The sequence below is a fragment of the Lepus europaeus genome, chromosome 22 (genome assembly GCF_033115175.1).
Source record: "Lepus europaeus isolate LE1 chromosome 22, mLepTim1.pri, whole genome shotgun sequence".
In the NCBI taxonomy this organism is placed as follows: Eukaryota; Metazoa; Chordata; class Mammalia; order Lagomorpha; family Leporidae; genus Lepus; species Lepus europaeus.
Genome location: NC_084848.1, coordinates 11,295,021 through 11,317,175, shown reverse-complemented (window position 1 = coordinate 11,317,175; position 22,155 = coordinate 11,295,021). Strand labels below are relative to the sequence as shown.

General features: G+C 50.3%; 1 protein-coding gene across 4 annotated transcripts in view; it reads right to left on the bottom strand.

The window, feature by feature from the left end:
* Positions 1-22,155, bottom strand: part of RPS6KA5 (ribosomal protein S6 kinase A5) — a 187,689-nt gene that overhangs the window by 16,139 nt on the left and 149,395 nt on the right. For all 4 annotated transcript variants that reach the window (XM_062181509.1, XM_062181510.1, XM_062181511.1 and 1 more), the window contains 5 exons: positions 9,720-9,870; positions 6,152-6,313; positions 4,331-4,456; positions 3,830-3,963; positions 2,374-2,467 (listed from right to left, as the gene is read on the bottom strand). In XM_062181509.1, the coding sequence (XP_062037493.1) occupies positions 2,374-2,467; positions 3,830-3,963; positions 4,331-4,456; positions 6,152-6,313; positions 9,720-9,870 (667 nt within the window). The remainder of the gene's footprint in view (positions 1-2,373; positions 2,468-3,829; positions 3,964-4,330; positions 4,457-6,151; positions 6,314-9,719; positions 9,871-22,155) is intronic.

The following is a 22,155-nucleotide window of genomic DNA, read 5'->3' as shown; positions in this document are numbered from 1 at the left end:
CAAACATACTGGAAAAGCTGTGAAGGCTGAACAACATTTTTAATAAGAAAATGGCTCCTAGCCCACTAGAGATCAAACGAATTCGGGTTTCTGCCTCAGACAAAGTCAAGATGGAAGGAATGCTACAAGTATAAATGAACCAGCTTCAGACACAATGAAGGTGGCACCTGCAGAGTTAAAGACAAGCATGGAGTCCAAGCTGGATCTGAAGGCAGATAGCTCTGTGACTCAGGGTCTTGAGGATGCTGCTAGACTTCTGTGAACGCCAGCACCCACATCAGCTAAATGGGGGTGACCAGGACAAAGTGTACGTGTGCGAGGCCAAACAATGGCCCTCAAAGATGCCCAGCCCCTGCAGCTGTTGGCTTTGTAGACGTGAGTAAGGTCTTGAGACCGAAGATGATTCTGAATGTCGCTGGGGTCAGCAGAACGGGATGAACAATGGAAGCAGGAGATGACAGTGAGTCAAGGAAGGGTCAAAGGCCAAGGGCTATGGGCAGCCTCCAGACAATGAAAGAGGCAAGCAAACGAATGGCTCCTTAGAGCCCCCGGGAGGCACCAGCCTGGCTGGCATCTTGGCTTTAAATCACAGAGACTGACTTTGGACTTCAGACAATAAATTTGTTTTCAGTGTGTGGCGCTCTATTTCGGCTGCCTTGGGAACCCCTTCTTCTCTGTGAGGCAGAGGTGAGGGCACACAGAACGTGTTGTCTCACAGCTGAAGGCTGGAGGCCATCCACGCTCAGTTGCACCCCGCAGAGGACAGGAATAACCCAAGTGTCCTTCAACAACTGCGTATCAGAATCACGACGTATCTATGCTGGTACACACAGAAGTACATCGTGGGACAGTTTATGCTCTAGGAAGTCTCGGACAGAAAAAAGCACCCAACCAACTTATTACCGTAAATAAAAAAATGAGGGACGTCATTCCTGAGATGTGCCATGAGTCCTAAAGACAGAAATCAGATGTCGGGCTTGGGGTGTAGCTCTGGGCACGATCGCAAAGCCACACAGAGGGTCGTCAAGGGTCACCTGTCGGTTCCTTGGCTGACATGCGAGCTTCCTCTAAATCTGCCCTGACAGGACAGACCACTATCTTCTCCCACGCACGTCTCCTGGACAGGGCACTCCCTAGCTCCAGTAGTCACGGGATGAGGGGGGAGGCAGGCGAGCGGGAGAGCAGGTGCCCTGCACCCCTGCTTCAAAGGCGCTCTTTTCTTGACTCTGAGAAGCCAAGAGCAGGTAGACAGTGACGCCGTTTTGGGCACTCACTACATGATAGGGAAACCCAGCTGTTTCTTGCTCCCCTAAGGCAGTAGAGAAAAGTAGCTCCAAGCTGTCGGGCTCAGATCCCAGCCTGACCACTTACAGCTGGCGAGAGCTGGCTGCTACTTCTGCGCGCTTCGCTGTCCCCCCTCCCAGAGGTCAGGTCTGAGAAAGGAAGCACATGTGGAGTGTCGGGCACAGCATCCGGGCAGCGTAAGGTACCTGGTCATAGATGGCAGCGATCAGACAGGTATGATGCTGCTGACGCCCGGGCCCTTGTTCTCTGGGAGGCTTCAGTGTGCTACAGAACTGGGCCTCTACACCAGCACAGAGAAGAGCCCAGAACTGGGCACCAGGCTCTTGCCACAAGATTTTCACAGACTTGCTGTGTGACCTTGCACAAGCCACATAACCTGCTGGGATCTTAGCTTCTTCAGGGGGAAAAACAGCATTCAGGATTGATTTTGGCTCTTCAACAGGATTGTGTCATCCCACCCAGTCTTGGGACAGAGTACTTCAATGGAGCAACTTCTGACATGCGGGAGGTGCTGGGGACGGGATGAGAGGAGACGTGAGCCTGATACCACAGCATTCCTCCCCAGTCCGAGTGGCACGCCTCTGGACAACAGGGCTTGGGGGTGGGGGGTGGGGAGGGGCAGCACGGCCAGGCCTGGCTGTGAGCAGCGTTGCCACCTGGAGCGAGGATGCAAGGGAGGGTCCCGGGCCATCTGCTTGCTGGCTGGCTGTCCTTCAGCCTGCAGGGCTGGCGTAAACCTCGCTAAGGTCTGTTCTAGAGCTGAAAGAAAAGTTACTGAGAGCGTGCAGTGGAGACGTGATGCATCCTGTAGCTGGGGACAGGGCCACTGCGCTGGCCTGGGACCTTCTCCCAGGTCCCACGTGCCACCTCCTGAGCGAGATGGCAGGCGTGAGAGCGTGAGCTGACCTGGGGGTGGCTAGAGCGTGAGTGGCGGGTGGTTTCCCTGCCTTCTTAGTGGTCGGGTGATGTCCCACACCCCCGATTCTGATCCTGCAGCCACCAACCAAAGTGATGAACAGCAGAAGCTCGTCCGTGAATCGGCACACGCAGCGACACAGGGTGGGATACCTGATCGTGAAACACTTCATGCAGCTTCACGATATTGGGGTGTCCTTCACAGAGTTTCAGAGCTGTTATTTCTTTCTGAGTATTGGCTTCCATCCTGCAAGACGAAGCAAGGTCTACATGTCTCTTCAAGTACATATATATACTTAAATTCTATTTATGTGAGAGAGAGAGAGAGAGAGGGAGAGGAAGAGGGACACACAGACACAGACACACAGACACACACACACACACACAGCTTCTATCTGCTAGTTCACTTTCCAAATGGCCACTAAGGCTGGAAATGGCCAGGGGCGAAGCCAGGAACTGGAAACTCAATCTGGGTCTTCCATGTGGGTGGCAGGCTCTGGGTCTCCCACGTGGGCGGCAGGCACCCAGTCACCTGAGCCATCCATGCTGTTTCCCAAGGTCTGCATGAGCAGGAAGCTGGAGTCAGGAGCTGGAGCTGGGGACTGAACCCAGGTACTCTGACGTGGGATACTTAACCACTAGGAGTCTTAACCACTAGGCCAAATGCCCACCTATCTTGAAATGTTTATGTTGGTATTGCTCCAACCCTAATTTTGTTTTTACTAATAGCAAATTCAGAACGTACATTCTATACTTAATGAATCATACTAACCACCAGAAAAAGTAATACATTTTTCTGGAAACAATTATTTGAGTCAGAAAAGAGCTAGTCATATGAAGAAATGGACGCCCTGCTTGCCCGGAAATTTGGGATTAAGCATGAAAGATCACGAAGGCGGGACCGGCGCTGTGGTGCAGTGGGCTAAACCTCCACCTGTGACACCAGCATCCCATATGGGTGCCGGTTGGTGTCCTGGCTGCTCCTCTTCCAATCCAGCTCTTTGCTTATGGTATGGGAAAGCAGTGGAGAATGGCTCAAGTGCTTGGGCCCTTGTACCCACGTGGGAGACCTGGAAGAGGCTCTTGGCTTAGGATCGGCCCAGCTCCTGCTGTTGCAGCCATTTGTGGAGTGAACCAGCAGATGGAAGACCTTTCTCTCTCTCTCTCTCTCTCTCTCTCTCTCTCTCTCTCACTCTGTCTCTCAAATAAATAAATACATATTTTTTAAAAAAAGATCACAAAGGTAATGGTCAGTCACCAAAAAGACTAGCTGGCTCTCACAGCGACCAGCAGTTTACTGAATAACTTCAAACAAAACACTTCAAATATATAACTAACAGAGATGGCAGTAACTGCTGAAATCACTAACTATATAAATACAAAATTAATACATTAACTACATGACCATCACAAGAAAGTTTTCCATATAAACTCAAAGCATATCAGGCTAGGATTTACCCATCTAACAGAGCCAGAAGTATAGTGATTAAACCTGTGGGTAAAAGCCTTCTAACCTCTGCTGACTTCCTTTTCAATAGACAGCTTTTACTTTACAGAATTCACCAGCCAGGATGCACATACAAAGAAAGACTGCTAGGAACGGTCATACCTCTTGCTGATTATCTTGACGGCGAATGCTTGGTTACTTTTTTTGTGCACACACTTTCGACAAATAGAAAAACTTCCTTCTCCCAGTGGTTTGTCTTTCAGATCTAGGTCATAGTGCTGGTAGAACGGAGAGTCCTGATAAGAAGCCAATACCGCTCAACTTTAGAAAATGTTAGCTACATATACGGGATAAGTACAGCTGTAGAGCAATGTAAGATTGTTAGCGTTCATCAATATTTGTGAAATACATGTATAATCTAAACTGTCTCTTACTTAGCTCATTTCTATTTTCATCTATTGCTTTTATTTAAGATATATATTATTATTGTAAAAGGGAGCTCAAACTGGTAATAATTCTCTAGAAAATATTTCTTGTTATTCATTTTTAAAAACTGCTCATTGGTCAAATTCACTGGACTTGAGAGTATTAACCATAACCACTGTTGGCATTTCAACTCTCATGTGGCCCACCACCACATCACTAATACCCACATCTGCGTACCTTCATCATCGCACTCCGGGCAACATTGGTCACTCCAGGGCGCTCAACTCCCACGTGGAACTGCAGCGGATCGATGACGGCTGCATTCCGCTTGAAGAGGATAGAAGGAGCCACGAAAGAATAGCCCTGAGGGAGAGGAGACGAGGACCCAGACTTGCGGCTGTCCCCGCTGGGGCAGGCCGTCCCCCTGGGGCAGGCCGTCCCCCCTGGGGCAGGCCGTCCCCCTGGGGCAGGCCGTCCCCCCTGGGGCAGGCCGTCCCCCCTGGGGCAGGCCGTCCCCTTGGGGCAGGCTGTCTCCCCTGGGGCAGGCCGTCCCCCCTGGGGCAGGCCGTCCCCCCTGGGGCAGGCTGTCCCCCCTGGGGCAGGCTGTCCACCTGGGGCAGGCCGTCCTCCTGGGGCAGGCCGTCCCCCCTGGGGCAGGCCGTCCCTCCTGGGGCAGGCCGTCTCCCCTGGGGCAGGCTGTCCCCCCTGGGGCAGGCCGTCCCTCCTGGGGCAGGCCGTCCCCCCTGGGGCAGGCCGTCCCCCTGGGGCAGGCTGTCCCCCCTGGGGCAGGCTGTCCACCTGGGGCAGGCTGTCCCCCCTGGGGCAGGTCAGACTGCGATGATCTCCCCGGGAAAGCATCAAACAGGTGCTGAGATGCAATCCGAGTTGATGTTATTTGCAACCCCAAATGCGGTGTTATTTCGGATCAATAGAAAAATGCTTTACAGAGGGAGATAATGCCATCTTCTGGCAGAATTAAACCAATTCAGTAATAAAGGAGAACAAGATTTTCTCCCTACTCTACCCTCAAAATCTGACTTCTGTGCTGCTGACAGAAGTTCACTCACAGACACGACCGACTTCCTCAAAAAGCTGTCTTTGAGGTACTATGACAGAGTAGTCCCAAGTGCTACTGGTTTCAGGCTGGGAAAATGGCAAGTTTCATTAAAGTTGGTCTCGAATTCTGCAACGCTTTGACGTGTAGTCTATTTCTTCAGAATAATCACTGTTGGGAAGGAAGAAAGTCTAATGGCAAATGATGTGCTGAGTCAGAATTGACACAACGCCGATGAATCTGCTAATTCATCAGCGAACGTTCCTGTGAATCATTTACTGTGTGTCCAGCCCTACGCTAGGTCGTGATATGGAACGGCCGAGCCCGGTCTGGGGGCCAGATTCACCACTGTGCCAGGACACGCAGCAGCAGCAGCAGAGCTTGAGGACGTTCAGCACTTCACCGTCAGCCTGCTACAGAGCCTTTTCCAAATCCAGAGCCCTTTCTAAATCTGTAGCAGTTGGAAAGTAATTAACATTATTCCCTGAAGATAAAGCATCAGGTAACACTGTGGACTAAAGAATATTTTATATGAGGCCGGTGCCGCGGCTCACTAGGCTAATCCTCCGCCTTGCGGCGCCGGCACACCGGGTTCTAGTCCGGGTCGGGGCACCGATCCTGTCCCGGTTGCCCCTCTTCCAGGCCAGCTCTCTGCTATGGCCCGGGAAGGCAGTGGAGGATGGCCCAAGTCCTTGGGCCCTGCACCCCATGGGAGACCAGGAGAAGCACCTGGCTCCTGCCATCGGATCAGCGCGGTGCGCCGGCTGCAGCGCGCTACCGCAGTGGCCATTGGAGGGTGAACCAACGGCAAAAGGAAGACCTTTCTCTCTGTCTCTCTCTCACTGTCCACTCTGCCTGTCCAAAAAAAAAAAAAAAAAAAAAAGAATATTTTATATGACAAGAGGCAAAAGTCACATACTATTGTAACTCCCATGAAAGAGCCTGCACATACCCAGACTCTCAGGTACAAGCCACTAGCTCTAGCACGGCTGTGCGGACGCTACCTGGAACAGCCTCTCGGAGCTCTGGGGCAGGGCTGCGGGGGAATAGGTGGGGTCCATTTCTGTGAACTCTTCTGCGAAGTTGCTCACATCCAGTTCGTCTCGAATCACCGGCTTGAATGGCGCGGGCACTTTTTTGGCAGCTAAATCGTCCCAGTTGATTTTCTAAAGCAGAGAAAGAAAATTGGTACAAAGCAGAAATCAACAAAGTCAACATAGGTTTTCTAAGAATAATGAAGACAGATTCAGACAGGGCTAAAACGAAGGCCAAAGATTTCAAAGCAATGATGAAAAGAATTTCTTTTTCCAAGCAAGAGCCCGTGTTTCTGAGCAGACTCCAGCGCCTGCCCAGGCAGAGCCTGGAGGCTGAGCTGCTTTCCATCTCTGCAGAGTCTCACAGTGTCCTCTAGGGGGCGCCAAGACACGCTCATTTACCCTTAGAGATGGCAGATAAAGGACTCAGCCTGAGCTGGCCTGAAAAAGGTGTGAAGGCAAAAAAAAAAAAAAAAAAAAAAAAAGAAAGAAAAAGAAAGAAAGAAAAGAAAGAAAACCAAACCCAAACCACAAAACCAGAAACTACAACGGACCTGACTGCCAGCTAGGGGAATATTCTTACTTCCTGTCAACAGTGCTGCTCCGCTCGCCCCTGTACCTAGCCGGCCCCACGGACGCACTGGCTCCTCCCTCCCTCATCTTACCCAGCACTCGGAACACCGCCTCTCTTCTCTCCCACGGGATAAGCCAATCCCTCTTCCACCTATGGGAGGTCTTTAAAATGTTTGTGGAAAATACATACTATATATAAAAAAATCGTGAATTTTAAAATGTTTTTGGACCCAAATAAACTTATCTTTTAATTCAATTTTTTCATGAATTTTTGAAGTAGCTTCTCTGTACTGAGCAACTGATGTTTTTCCATCACTCAATTCTACTCCCATGTGCTGTCACTTAAAACCTCAGATAATACTGAGTTGAGTCCTACAGATCTGCGACATTTCTTCAGATTTCAGATGTCACCACGGGTGGTGACACACACCATTAGTTCATGTACCATTAAGAGAGAAAAAGCGTTACCAGCTAGAACAGTAACTAAGATGCCTGCTGACTTCAGCGGTGGCAAAATGTGACTCTGTCCAGTGCCTGGTTCAATCAACCACCATAAAGTGTATTCCGCTCCCGTGTGGAGGCAATGGAAATGGGAAACCATTGAACCACAGATCTCCCAAGTTTCCCGCGAGACTGGGTCTCAGAGAGCCTCTGGTCACCGCCGTTATTTCACCCAGAGGAAGAGGAGGCCAGGGTAAGAACCGATGCTGTCAGCAGAACACCAGCGCGGGGAGCCGGGACTGGGCACTGTCTCCTGAGCATCTCTGCACCCCGCCCCCCTGCCCCGTCTGTCAGCGGCGGAGGAGCTGTGCTTGGCTGCTGCACACACGTGGAGAGCAGTGACTCCTAGGGCGAAGGGGCAACTGAGGGAAACACACCGTCGGCAGGCGAACGTTTGAAACAGAAATCTGAGTGCTGTTACGACTCTTCCACCTCCTTTCCTCTTCTGTAGAAAAATCCATTTAGATTTTTTTTTTTTTTTTGACAGGCAGAGTTAGACAGTGAGAGAGAGAGACAGAGAGAAAGGTCTTCCTTCCGTTGGTTCACCCCCCAAATGGCCGCCATGGCCAGCACGCTGCACCAATCTGAAGCCAGGAGCCAGGTGCTTCCTCCTGGTCTCCCATGCGGGTGCAGGGCCCAAGCACTTGGGCCATCCTCCACTGTCTTCCCAGGCCACAGCAGAGAGCTGGACTGGAAGAGGGGCAACCGGGACAGAATCCGGCGCCCCGACTGGGACTAGAACCCGGGGTGCTGGCGCTGCAGGTGGAGGATTAGCCTAGTGAGCCACGGCGCCGGCCTCCATTTAGATTTACAAGCAGAACTCTGCTCTTTACGAAAGTGTCCCTGTAATTTAAACAGTCAATGCAATTAAATAATCTCAAATTACTATTCTGAGTTACCACAAAGGAAAAATTTTCTAATACTAATGACATACTATAATATTCACAAACACAAGGAACAATGGAGCAAAAGATCCTAGGAAAATATGATTGGGGGTATTTTTGCTTGAATGCTTTCTTGAATTTTACTTGATTGTTAATGTTTTAGTCAAATTTCTACACAAGGTATTTGAAACAGTTTGTTCGAACAGTGATCTTTCCAAGTCCTATCATTTATGAAATGTGCACACTGAGACATTGGTTTTATTCTTAATGCATTTCTCACTAAGCTACTGGACTTCTACAAGATGTGCAGTGGTATTTTGAAAAACAGGTAAAGTGGGAGAAGTAAATGGGCCTTTTTGAGCACAGAAGTACAGAGAGATAATTCTAAACATTAGTCAGTACGTTTTAAATATTTAGAAAGCAATACATAGCAACATGCAAACTTATTTGACAGGAGAGTTTTTTTTTTTTGGCATAGACTTTTCATTTGTTTTGATGCACGGAATGTGAAAGCTTGGTTTACAGAGGACAGAATAAACGTGGGATGGTCTCTTTCTACCTCACACATGGAAGGCGCACGAGTTGATACGACGGAATTTCTCTCTCGGGGTGTGAGGGCGCCCAGGTTTGACCACTTAGATGGAAATGACCAGCAAACTCAGCCACGTTCACTTTGCCAGTTACTTAACAGTAGGGTTTTTGGGGGGAGCAAGCTGAGCACACTAAACTGAGCCGACGTCTGGGTGTCCTGTAGACGGCCTCACGCAGCCTTTTCACAATGAGCGAAGCCTCAGCACAAGGACAGAGAGCACACACGTAACTGCCCGCACGGACGCCTGACCGAGAATCGCAGGCTCTGAGCGAGGAGGACACGAAACCACCATCTACAAAGTGAACCAGGCAGGCATTCGGCGCAGTGGAAGGGACGCTGCTTGGGATGGCGACACCCAGTCCACAGGTTCCAGGCCCAGCTCCACTGTCCATCCCAGCTTCTTGCTGGTGCACACCTTGGGGCGACAGCTGACGGCTCCAGTACTTGGGTCTCTGCCTCCCACGCGGGGACCCAACTGAGTTTCAGGCTCCTGGCTTTGGCCTGGCCCAGGCCCAGCTGTTGTGGGCATATGGGGAGTGAACCCTTAGATGGAAGACCTCTTTCTGGTTCTTTCTCTTCCTCTATCTCCCAAAGAAATAAAAATTAAAAAACAAAAGGTGAAACATAGTGGCCATAATAGCTCAAGAACCAAGGAAAGTAAAGAACAGAACAAAAATCTCCCCGGTCCATGAGTCTAAATCTCAAGACCGCCAATGGAAATCACTGCTCGGAACTAACCCGCCAGCACGCAGGAAACAGAACGTGATTAGGACCTCCCCACCCCCACTCCACGTAGGTCTATGCAAGTACAATTCTGGTCTTTCACAAAGGGTCCCTTCCTGTCGTGACAAGAGAGAAAAGCAAAAAAGCTCCAATGCAAGGGGAAACAGGAGAAATGGCCCCCAGGAAGGGCGGCATTGTCATCTCGCCGAGAAGCCGATCACCCTGAGAACAGCAGGGGCCAACCTGCTCTGTCCCGCAGACTCACCTGGAAGAAGAGATGCTCTTTGATTTCATCTGCATCCCGGGGGCCACAGCCCAGTCTCTTCTCGGGATCTTTCATCAGGAGGCGCTGAAGTAGGTCTTTTGCTAACGCACTCATTTCTTGGGGATACGGGGGCTCACTTTTTAATATTCTCCTGTGGGCAGAGAAAACTCGCTGTTAAAACAACCCAGGGACGACGCTACAGTATTTTTAGTAGAAGGTGAAACTCACTCTGAAATGGAAGCACATGTGACAGAGAGATAAAAATATTTTAAAAGCACCAACAGGATCCCAATAAAGTTGAAAACCGATATTTAAAATGAGATGCCATGAAATCAAATATCTGAAACTCAAATGAGTATGAACAAAAAAATACTGGATCACATTTCAGTATAAGTCAATCCTAACGGGGATTATCATCAGGCCTGTACCAAGTCCAGGGCTGGTTCTGTCGCTCAGTGGCTGTGTGACCTTGGCACAGTTATTTTTTTTTTAAACATTTATTTATTTGAAAGGTAGAGTGGCAGAAAGAGACACACAGACAGCGAGAGGGAGGGAGAGGGAGAGAGGGAGAGGGAGAGGGAGAGGGAGAGGGAGAGGGGGAGGGAGAGGGAGGGGGAGGGAGAGGGAGGGGGAGGGGGAGAGGGAGGGGGAGGGGGATGGAGAGGGAGGGAGAGGGAGAGGGAGAGGGAGAGGGAGAGGGAGAGGGAGAGGGAGAGGGAGAGGGAGAGGGAGAGGCAGACAGATCTTCCACCCACTGTTTCACTTCCCAAATGGCCGCAACAGCCAGGGCTGGGCCAGGCAGAAGCCAGGAGCCAGGAAGTCTATCTGGGTCTCCCACGTGGGTGCAGGAGCCCTAGTACTTGGGCCATTTTCTGCTGCCTTCCCAGGTGCATTAGCAGGGAGCTGATGCTGGTGTCGCAGGCAGAAGCTTAACTCCCTGCACCACAACGGCAGCCCCACACGCAGTTAATTCACCTCTTTGAACCTCAGCTGCCTCACCTGTAAAATGAAGATAACATCATCTACCTCCAATGGGAATTATGATGCTCTGACGATTTATGATGTGTGCAGTGTTCAACGTAGCACCTGGCATGTCGTTTATGCTCAATAAAGAAAATGCTGGTAGCTCAAGGAAAGAAGTAAGCAACATCCTCTCTTTTGGGTACTTTAACATTCTCCCATGGCTCACCACTTGTCAGGGGTTCCAGCAATGACAGAGACAACTCCTTCCAGATCAGGCACAGACATATGTGAGAGTGATGCTTGGAACTGTTTCTCAGGAGAAAATAACTACAGCTGTCCCCACTTTCTTCACCTTTATTCAACTTTTGACAAAGGATCAGGATATAGAGGAACACACTGCCGCTGATACTCACTTTTGCTGAATCAGGGCAGGGGAGTGTACACTTGGCTGTCATCCTCTTAGGCTACTGACTCTGCATCATCTGTGATTTCATAAACCTTAGAACCATGGAACCATAATCAAACCCCACTCCAGGGCAGGCGCTGGGCAAAGGAAGAGCCAGTCCTGGGAAAACAAAGGAGATGTCCACCATGGCAGCAGGGGCGGGCAGGGAGCTGCCTCCAGAAGAGGAGCACGCAGAACAGGGACGGCTCCGCAGAGGTGCCAAGGCCAGAAGGGGGCAGAGAGAGAGAGCAGAGACACAAGCTGGGGAGGCTGTCCTGGGCACACACATAGCAGTTGTGCTGTGCAGTTCTGGCTGGCAAGTGCAGCAGATGGAGAGCGGAGGTCTTAGACTCTGATGGGGCAGGGACCACATCGGACAGAACTGGAGTCAAAATCTGAACACAGTGCTGATGGGCGAGCATGGAAAATCACCGAGGCAGCCCCAGATCTTTCCCTTTCCTAAGCAGTAACCACGTGGCCGGGCCCAGCAGGAGGTGAACCCAGCAGATGAGAAGTGAAAGCAGTAAGCGCCCAGGAGGCTGGGGGACCTCACTCAGGCTGCAGAAGGCCGGGGGACCTCACTGGGGCTGCAGGAGGCCGGGGGACCTCACTGGGGCTGCAGGAGGCCGGGGGACCTCACTGGGCCTGCAGGAGGCCGGGGGACCTCACTCGGGCTGCAGGAGGCTGGGGGACGTCACTGGGCCTGCAGGAGGCCGGGGGACATCACTCGGGCTGCAGGAGGCCGGGGGACGTCACTGGGGCTGCAGGAGGCCGGGGGACGTCACTGGGGCTGCAGGAGGCCGGGGGACGTCACTGGGGCTGCAGGAGGCCGGGGGACCTCACTGGGCCTGCAGGAGGCCGGGGGACGTCACTGGGGCTGCAGGAGGCCGGGGGACCTCACTGGGCCTGCAGGAGGCCGGGGGACCTCACTGGGGCTGCAGGAGGCCGGGGGACCTCACTGGGCCTGCAGGAGGTCGGGGGACGTCACTGGGGCTGCAGGAGGCCGGGGGACATCACTGGGGCTGCAGGAGGCCGGGGGACATCACTGGGGCTACAGGAGGCCGGGGGACCTCACCGGGCTACAGGAGGCTGGGGGACATCACTGGGGCTGCAGGAGGCCGGGGGACCTCACTCGGGCTGCAGGAGGCCAGGGGACCTCACTGGGGCTGCAGGAGGCCGGGGGACCTCACTGGGCCTGCAGGAGGCCGGGGGACCTCACTGGGGCTGCAGGAGGCTGGGGGACCTCACTCGGGCTGCAGGAGGCCGGGGGACATCACTCGGGCTGCAGGAGGCCGGGGGACCTCACTGGGGCTACAGGAGGCTGGGGGACCTCACTCGGGCTGCAGGAGGCCGGGGGACCTCACTGGGGCTGCAGGAGGCTGGGGGACCTCACTCGGGCTGCAGGAGGCCGGGGGACATCACTCGGGCTGCAGGAGGCCGGGGGACCTCACTGGGGCTACAGGAGGCTCACTGGGCCTGCAGGAGGCCGGGGGACCTCACTGGGGCTGCAGGAGGCCGGGGGGACATCACTGGGGCTGCAGGAGGCCGGGGGACATCACTGGGGCTACAGGAGGCCGGGGGACCTCACCGGGCTGCAGTGGCACAGGTCTCCCTCAGCGCTCTGCACAGTTCTGAAACTATTCCCGTGGGAAAGTGTGGCGCCACGAGAGAATCAGAAACCCGGGATGGGGTGGTGAGGAGGAAGGGCTCGCGGTGGGCTAAACCTTGCCTCTTTGTGAAGACCATCTCGGATTTAGCTTTTTATCATATGGCACATTTCTGTGAGGCGGTCCAGGTTAACGCTAAGCCTGACATGGCAGCTGTGCCCGGATGTGACGGCTACCACTGGAAGACCGCTGCCCGTGCATGAGAGCGAGAACAGGCCCACAGGGGTTTCTCCTCCAGGACACTTCCCAAGGCTTTCAGTGAGCCCCAGCTTCCGTGTGCTCCCTCTTCAACCCAGTGGTGTCTCTCTGGGGCCTTGGATGCTGTGTATGGGGCAGCCTGTGTAAGCTGTAGTTGCTGTGGTAACTTCCCCGTGCTGGAGGGAGCCACCCACCCGCTCCATCTCCTCTCCAAGGGCTGACTGTGCCCTCTGTTGGCTGGCAAGCCGAGCCCGGGCAGTCAGAAAGATCCCTGAGAAAGACGTGTTTGAGGCTGACCCGCTGATGCAGTTTCCTGTCCTGACCCTAATACACAGCTAAGTGAATCTGGCACCAGATCCCGCCTCTGGTGGTGCATGGGCGTGAAAATCCTTCTGAACCTGACCATGGCTGGCCACACAGAACAGGCAGTGCAGACCTGGGGACAGGAGTGGAGGACGCCCTGCGACACAGGCAGGGAGCCGCTCTTGGGTGTTCCGCGTCACTTCCTCCAATGCACTTGATTTCTGCATCGTTCCAACATGAGCAGCTGATTGAGCTCCATTTGATTTAACGTGGTAATAACCCAAAGTTATTTTTTTCTTGCTTCAAACTGGATCCGAGAAACGTCAGAAATGAATTGCAATTAGGTAGGGCCAAATAAATCTTAGAGCCTTCTGCAAAATCAGGACAGGCTCCGAGTTGATACACACATTAAATACTGCACGTGCGTGGATCACTGACTCCACACAACACTGATCAAAATACTGCTATTATTATCCCATCTTCTAGATAAGGAAAGACTGCCTTCCAAAAAGCAGGAAATAGAACCAGTAATTAAAATGGCAGCAAGGTATTTTACAGCATGGTTGACTTTAATATGTATTTGCAAGAATAAGCACAAAGCACAGCTAAGAAAATTCTGAGACATGAAGTTGGGGACGAGATGCCCAGCTCCATATTAAGATGTGTTATAAAGCAAAGTATAAAAGCGGGATATCAACCAAATCAAGTGAAGAGAAGAGACACCTTAAAAACCACCCAGGTATATATAAAAACTCAGTAACATTCTTAAAGAGTGACCGGTTAACTAAAGGCAGGCTGCATTGTTCAACACATGTTAGAGAAACCAGCTATGTGGAAAAGTAAACACACAAGGGCAAAACCCCTTGCCTTATAGCCTTATACCACAACCCCAAATAAAGTCCAAGTGGATTGAAGAACTACGCATGAAAAATAAAATGAAATAAAAATCTGTATCAATGTAAAATGAATATAAACTTTCTTCCTATTTCTGAATGTTAAAGTTTCTGAAAACCCAGCTGGTTAGAGAAAATCACAACTAGTTAGCTTAAGATCTTAGAGAATAAAGGGTCAGGACACAAGAGTGAGACAGGCTGTGCTGGGACCCAACGGCTAAATGGCAGGGCTGATAGGAAGCAAGGGTGTGTGTGTGTGTGTGTGCGTGTGCGTGTGTGGACACCGTAACAGATGTTTGAATGCTTTCATAATAAAATGCTTTAGAAGTGCACACAGCAACACTGTCCATGTGTGTCGTATGTTCACGAATACACAGGAAGAACTGTCTCCATACCAAGTGTCACCACCTTAGGACAACGCAGCAGACACGGGGCATTGCCCACCGCCGACCTCACTGTGTGTGCGGTGGCCTCACTGTGGTCTGTCAGAGAAGCCATCTCGAGCCATCCCACTCCACTCTACCCATTTCCTCTGTCCTATCTGGCATCCTGGCATCATCCACTTACAGCATCTTCCGTATTTCTTTGTCTATAGTTTCTCTCTCTCAGCCGACCATGCAAACTCCAAGGGAACAGGGGCTCACACTCAAGCCCTCCACAGACAGTCGATGAACAAAGGGACTCGCCAGCCCCACTGAGGGCACCTTGCTCCTCTGGAGCGCTCCTGGGCACAGTTTGAACGCGACGCCTGCATGTCACTTCTCACTTCTTTTGCCGACGGCGCGCGTTCTCCCGGGGTAGGGCTCTCTCTACTTGTTCTCCACTGAAACACTCAGTCTTTCCTAGTTCACGAGGTAGTGCTGCCAACTTTCACTTTCTGGTTTCCTTGTCTTCCCAGAATTACAGAATTATTTATATAATTGCCCAAAGCAGGAGAAAAAGGATCAGAAGGAAACCAAGAGAAAAGAAGACCCAGAGCTTGAGGCTGTGAGTGCCAGAGGCCTCCTTCCCTCTCCTGGCCACACCCCTTCCATCTTGGACCCTTGAATCTGGACAGGATGCAACTGCACCTGTAGAAGGGCTGGGGGTCAGGTTGGCTCCGTGGCCCAGCAAGGTAATCCTCTGCCTGTGGCGCTGGCATCCCATAGGGGCACTGGTTCTAGTCCCGGCTGCTCCTCTTCCAATCCAGCTCTCTGCTATGGCCTGGGAAAGCAGTAGAAGATGGCCCAGGTCCTTGGGCCCCTGCACCCACGTGGGAGACCTGGAAGAAGCTCCTGGCTTTGGATCAGCACAGCTCTGGCTGTTGTGGATAACTGGGGAGTGAACCAGCAGATGGAAGACCTTTCTCTCACTGTAACTCTGCTTCTCTAATAAATAAAATTACGAAAGGGCTGGGGGAGGGCACCGCGGCTTGGTGGGCTAAGCTGCCATCTGAGTCGCCCACCTCCCTGAGTCCCAACTGCCCTGGGCTTCCAGTCCACCTTCATGCTAATGCACCCAGCCCTGGCTGCTGTGGCGTCTGGGGAGTGAACCAGCGGATAGAGATCTCTTTCTCTCTTCTCTCTCTGTCACTCTGTCTTTCAAATAAATAAATAAGTCTGTAAAAAAAAAACACCAGAATGTATAGATAAATAGTTATGGGGCCAAACATGAATAGATTTGGGGTCCTAAGAGTTAAAAAAAGCCCTGGTGAAAACAGATGCTGACATTTTTTCTGTCTTCCTAAAACGAGGGAAAAAATGAAGAGCAGACTGAGAATCAGAGAGGCTTCATAAAATCGCTGATGCAGGATTCTATCCTGAAGATGGAAGGAAAAAAGGCCAAGGAAAGAATAAATTTGATTTCTTCTTAAATAAGAATTAAAGCAGCGTTTAAAAAAAGATACCTGCAATTATTCTATACATGACTCCAAAAGCAAGATATCCATAAACAAAGCTTTAAAAGACACAAATGGGTTAATGCAAGGTGTTAACTGACGGGCTGACATGGATAGAATTCAAAAATACAACGGAGTCGCTATCTTGACTCTGTATTCAGAAGAATGTAGTAACTCACATGAGCCCACTGTATTACAGTGATCACCTAAAAAATAAAGCAACCACCTGAAGAGAAGCACTCCTTGGGAGGGCAATGACAAACTGATCACCTGAACCGGGCAGGGCCATCTTTTTGGTAAGGAGCCCGCAGTAGGCAGACTTCTAGGGTGGTTGGTGGCCGCCAGGCCGGCTGCACCTCTGTACCCACAGCCCTTTAAGCGAGGGCTGGCCCAAGCGCCTTTCTCCCAGGCAGTGTGACACAGCGCAGGGCGAGGCGGCCATCCCACCGATTACTGAGAACGAGACAGTGCCTCTTCCTGGCAGACTCCCACTTGCCTTCCAGCTCACGCCTCTGATGGAGCAAGCTGCCACGCTACACAAGGCCACATGGCCACCAGGGAACCGAGGCCTCAGCCCACAACGCCGAGGCACCGGATCCTGCCGACAGCCGCACAGGTGTGCAAGCATATCCTTTCCCAGTGGAGCCCTGAGATGACCAGAGCCCCGACGACACCTGACTGCAGCCTGCGAGGGGCCGGCCTGGCCCGCAGAAACTGCAAGGTAAGAAATGTTTGTTCCTTTTCAGCCTCTAAGTTGTGCAGTAATTTGTTACTTGGCAATGGACAGTGGAAAACGAATAACAGAGCCAGACACGGTTCTGGGTTTGCAAGCTATCTGGTCTCTGACAACTGTTCAGCTCTGGCACACAGAGGAATGAGCATGGCTGGGTTACAGGCGAGGAGGGAGCTGTGGGCAGCACCCTCTCCCTGTTCCAGCCAGTGGCTCCCCAGCACCTCCCAAACCTTGGCCGGCTTCGTGCTGTGGCTCAGGTAACCCAAACTGCTATTACCTCAAAACTACTGCTCAGAATTGGTGTCAGCTGGACGCACCTACCGTGGCTACAGGCTGTGGCCCCGTGGTGACCTATAGCTAACCATCAGAACAGTAACATTATCATAAAATCACCATGGCCAGCATTCCTACTAATCCTGCATCTGACAGCATGACACTGTGGAGACTTTAAGAAAAACGGGTGGTACTCAGAGCCCGCCCCAACTATCGTCCCCTCAGAATATTCAATGCCTCTGCTCTCTTGTGATCACGTACAGGGATAAGCCTGAACCTCACTGCTGCAGCTGGCTCCCAGGAGTGCCCGCCGTTCCTCTTGAGCGTGTACGTTCACTCTGCAAATACATCCTCTCCTCCGCTGTCCCTGGCCGAATCTCATCTCCAATTCCTCCCTGTGTTGGAGACGAAGCCTGCACCTGGCCACCCGAGGACAGCTGTGTTCTGCCGAAACTTTACTGATGGACACTGAGGCCTGGCCTTCACATCATCCTCACGCGTCACAAAATACCATTCACTGATCGCTCCCTTCAGCCTGTAAGAAGGGAACACCTGTCTTCGCTCACAGGCCACACAAACGGGCGGCAGCGGAATGCGGTCTGCAGGCTGCAGCTTGCTGAGCCTCACCTGAGCAGCACTGACGAGCCCGGTGCCTCCACGACCGCGGGGCAGGGTTTCAGGATCCCCTGGATACTGAGGGATGCTCAAGTCCCTAACGGAGGTGATGATCCATTCGCACACAGCCAATGCAGTCCTCTCACTATGAATTACCTCTAGGTTACTTCTAGCACAATGTGAACACCACATAAACAGCTGCATTGTTCTTGTCGGGGAATAATGACAAGAAAAAGAAGAGTACGTGTTCAGCACGGACACCACCTTCGCAGGCTTAATGACACAGCTCATGAACATCCGGAGACACCAGGCAACCAGTGCTCAGCTGAGTGCTGGAGAGATTGAGCACCCGTGACACGGAGGCCACAGTGGGGTGTGCAGCTGTCGCTGAATCTGCATGGACTCAGTGCACTGTTCGGCATGTGGCTCATTCAAGTTCTGCTCTGGGGGAAATTTCTAGAATTTTTCGGGGCGGGGGTCAACTGTTTCAATCCAGGGTTGTCTGAATCCACAGGTGTGAAACTTGCAGGTATGGTGGAATGCCTGTACTTTGGTAACACCTAGGCCTGGACTTACATAAGATTATGCCTATAATAATACAATGAAATATTAATAGAGCATATTTTATTAATGAATAACAAAATACCAAATAAAAATTTTTTGGCAAATATTTTCTACATCTCAAAGGCAGAGGAAACAAGACAAAGAAAGAATCTGTCGGGGGATGGAAAAGATGCCAAGAACCTGTATGTCCTGATGCTCAGGCGGGGCACGCTGGATTAGCACAGCTACCGAAGCCTGAGGGACACAGGGTCATCCTGCAGTGTCGTGGACTGGGCACGCCTGCCCGGCAGCACCCACACACACCCCGGGAGAAGAGGCTCCACACACAAAGGCAACAGAAGCTTGAGGAAAGCACACCAGAGAAGCACGCGCTACAAACACAACGTGAGAATAAGAAACGGATACGCAGGAAAGCTCTAGAGCAAGCCTCCGGGTCTCCAAGACCAACATCTCAGCATCTGTCCAGAATGGGACCAGGATGTGAGGAATCGGGAACGACTTCGCCTGAACCAGGAACAGAACTGGATAACACTCTCCAAATCCCAAGTCCACGTGCGGAAAGAAGACATAGGATTCCTCCATGTTCTCGAGGACAGCTTAACCAGCAGGAGTGGCACGAAGATAGTTCGAGTTATCTCAAGGGGGCTCCATCTAACAGCCAGGGCCTCCTGGCCACTGGGTCACACGCAGGACCCACCTCTCGGGACAGCATGGGCCACCAGGGCTCAGGGAGGAAAGGAGACTGCAGACTGTTTTCTCATCGTAAGAACTGATTACGACCGGAATGGGATGTCTCACCTGCAGACGATGGTGCACTGATGACATGAATAACACATTATTTTGAAGCGGCTCAAATTTTAAAAATAAAGGATGTATGCAGAGTTCAGAGAAGATCATGATAATTAGGTAGTGGAAGAATTCAATAATGAGAAAAAACCTGAGCTAATTAAGACATTTGGGGACAAGATAATGATACATTTATCTGAATGATACATATTTTAAGAACAGACTAAGAGATTTTGTGCCAGGAAAGACAGTCAGAATGATCACCTTGAAAGGAAAAGGTAATTTAGGACAATTCAGTTATTATACTGTTTGTAAATTTCAGTCACACATACACACAATCACAGGTTAACACTAAGCTTTAAACACGGTTATTAACATTACAAAGTGGATAATTAACTGATTAAAGGAAGAAGTCCTATTTAAATTCTTGAAAAACCTATTTGCTCTAGTTTTAAGATTTTAGACAATCTGATTCAGTATCTCTCTCTTCCTAAAATCAGAATGCTAACTGATTGACATAAATGGGAAAAAAAAATTTTTTTTTTGACAGGTAGAGTGGATAGTGAGAGAGAGAGACAGAGAGAAAGGTCTTCCTTTTTGCTGTTGGTTCACCCTCCAATGGCCGCTGCGGCCGGCACATCTCGCTGATCCGAAGGCAGGAGCCAGGTGCTTCTCCTGGTCACCAATGCGGGTGCAGGGCCCAAGGACTTGGGCCATCCTCCACTGCCTTCCTGGGCCATAGCAGACAGCTGGCCTGGAAGAGGGGCAACCGGGACTAGAACCCGGTGTGCCGGCGCCGCAAGGCGGATAATTAGCCTGTTGAGCCACGGCGCTGGCCCAGGAAAAAAAATTTTTAATTTGAACATCACTTGGTTCAGAATCAACCAACCTGGTGTGGAAAGGAGATTATAAAAACGATTATGTGTAAATGTGGATTAGTCAGGGGAGCCACTGTTGAATGTTGTCAGGCTAAGGGTGCCCTTGGCCTCTGTCCCCATGACATGTATGACACTGCAGTGGTACCCAGACTCCCAAGACTGTCACCAAGGTTTCCAATAATTCTGAGGCATCTTCAAATTGTCCAAAAATCCACTTAAAATAAGAAAAGCTGTATGTATAGAGTTTTGTAATAGGTATGATTTTAAGCCACTATGATTTAAACAAAACAGTCTTGTGCACTTTAGTATTAAACAAACTGAAATAGTGAGAATTTACGTCCTAACCTGTCCTAGAAAAGGTATGTTTTAAAGTTTTTAACTATTTAAGTACAATAAACTTTCCACAAAGTATACAGTTGACAAGGCATACACCTGTGCACCCATCACCACAGCCACGATTACAAATCTTCCCATCACTCTCCACTCCTTTCTCTTCTGCCCTCCTTCTATCCTGACCCCAGGCAACCAGGACTCTGTCACTATAGATCAGCTTGAAATTTCTAGAACTAGAATCATCCAGCATAAACTCTATAATGTCTTCTTTCACTCTAATTATTTTGACAACCACTCATGTTGCTGTGAATATCAAAAGATCATTCCTTTTTATTGCTAAGTAATATTCCACTTATATGGCCAAATCACAATTTGTTTAACCACTTACTTGTGGACAGATATTTATTCCCACTTTTTGGTTATTACAAATCAAGTTGTCAGCAGGTATGTACAGTTTTTCTATGGATCTGTTTTCATTTCTCTGGGGATTACCTGGGAGTGGAACAGATAGGTGAAACAATAGTGCTGGAAGTCTATACCACCCCACATTTCCCCTTGTTGGGTGGGAGCAGCCTGGCCCCTGCAGCTTTATTAGCATGTGGTGTGGTCAGACTCTGTATCTGTGGCCATTCTAGTGAGCACATCACAGAATTTCGCTGTGGGGTCAGCCTGCGCTTCCCTAACACTGGCGACGCTGATCACCTTACAGGTGCTCGTCTGCTGCACATAGACCTTCCTGGGCTGAAACTGTTCAAACCTTCCACCTACTTTTACATGGGGTGTTTTTTTTTTTTTTTTTTTTTTTTTTTGAGTTCTTTAGACACTGGGATAGCAGTCCTTGATCAGAGTCATGATTTAAAATCCTGGTCTGTGCTCTCTGGCTTGTCTTTCTTTTAACAGAGCAGAGAGCAGAGTATTTACTTTTTATGAAGTCCAATTCATCAATGTTTTCTTTTCCAGAGTGCATGTTTTGTGTCTGACCTAAGAAATCTTTACTTTAACTACAGGTCAAAAAGACTTTTCTTCACGTGCTCTTCAGGAAGTTCTGTAAGTTTTAGGCTTTTTATCTAGATATATGGTCCGTTTGAGTAACTGGATGTATTTATTGAAGTTCATTTTGCTTTATCGGAATAGTCAATGGTCTGGCACTTGGTGAAGAGTGTGCTTTTTTTCTCTGCTGAAGTGACTTTTCACCTTTGTCAAAAATCAGTTGCCTATATAAAAGGGGCCTTCAGCAAGTTCATGAAAAACTAGAATTGAAATGTAAGTTTATTTTGATGCCCCTAAATTTGAAAGCCATGCTTTTTCCTAATATTCACTTTCCAGGAACTTTCTGAAGACCATCAATATGCACAGATTTCAAAATTTTTTCTACCAAAATCAACTTCTACTTCCATTTTCCATAAACCTTTCTGAAGTAGCCTTGTATGTATAGTTCTATTTCTGAACTCTGTTCCATTGATTGTCTATCTTGATATCAACAGTGTCTTATTACAGCTTATAAGTCTTGAAACTAACATTGTTCTGTTTCTTAAAAAAATAAAACTTTTTAAAGTATTCTGCATTTCCATGAGAATTTCAGACTCAGGTTGTCAATCTCCACTAGAGAGAAAAAAGCCTAGGGGAACTGTGATGCTACAAAACCGCAGAGCAGTCTGGAGAGCAGCAGTCTCCTAACCGTGCCGAGGAGCTCCCTCACACGCGTGCTCATCAGTCCTCAGTACAGGTCTGCCGCACACCCCTGGGCAGCGCTCTCCTCTCCCACACTCTGTCCTGCCAACTCCAGCCGCCTGGATCTTCTGAGTGCTCCTAGTCCACGTCTTCATCCCTATCTGGGCTCCCCCTCCCTGCGCTGCAGCCTGGACTCCCTCAAGGCAGTAAGCTGGCCAAGCACAGGACTCTGCTCAGG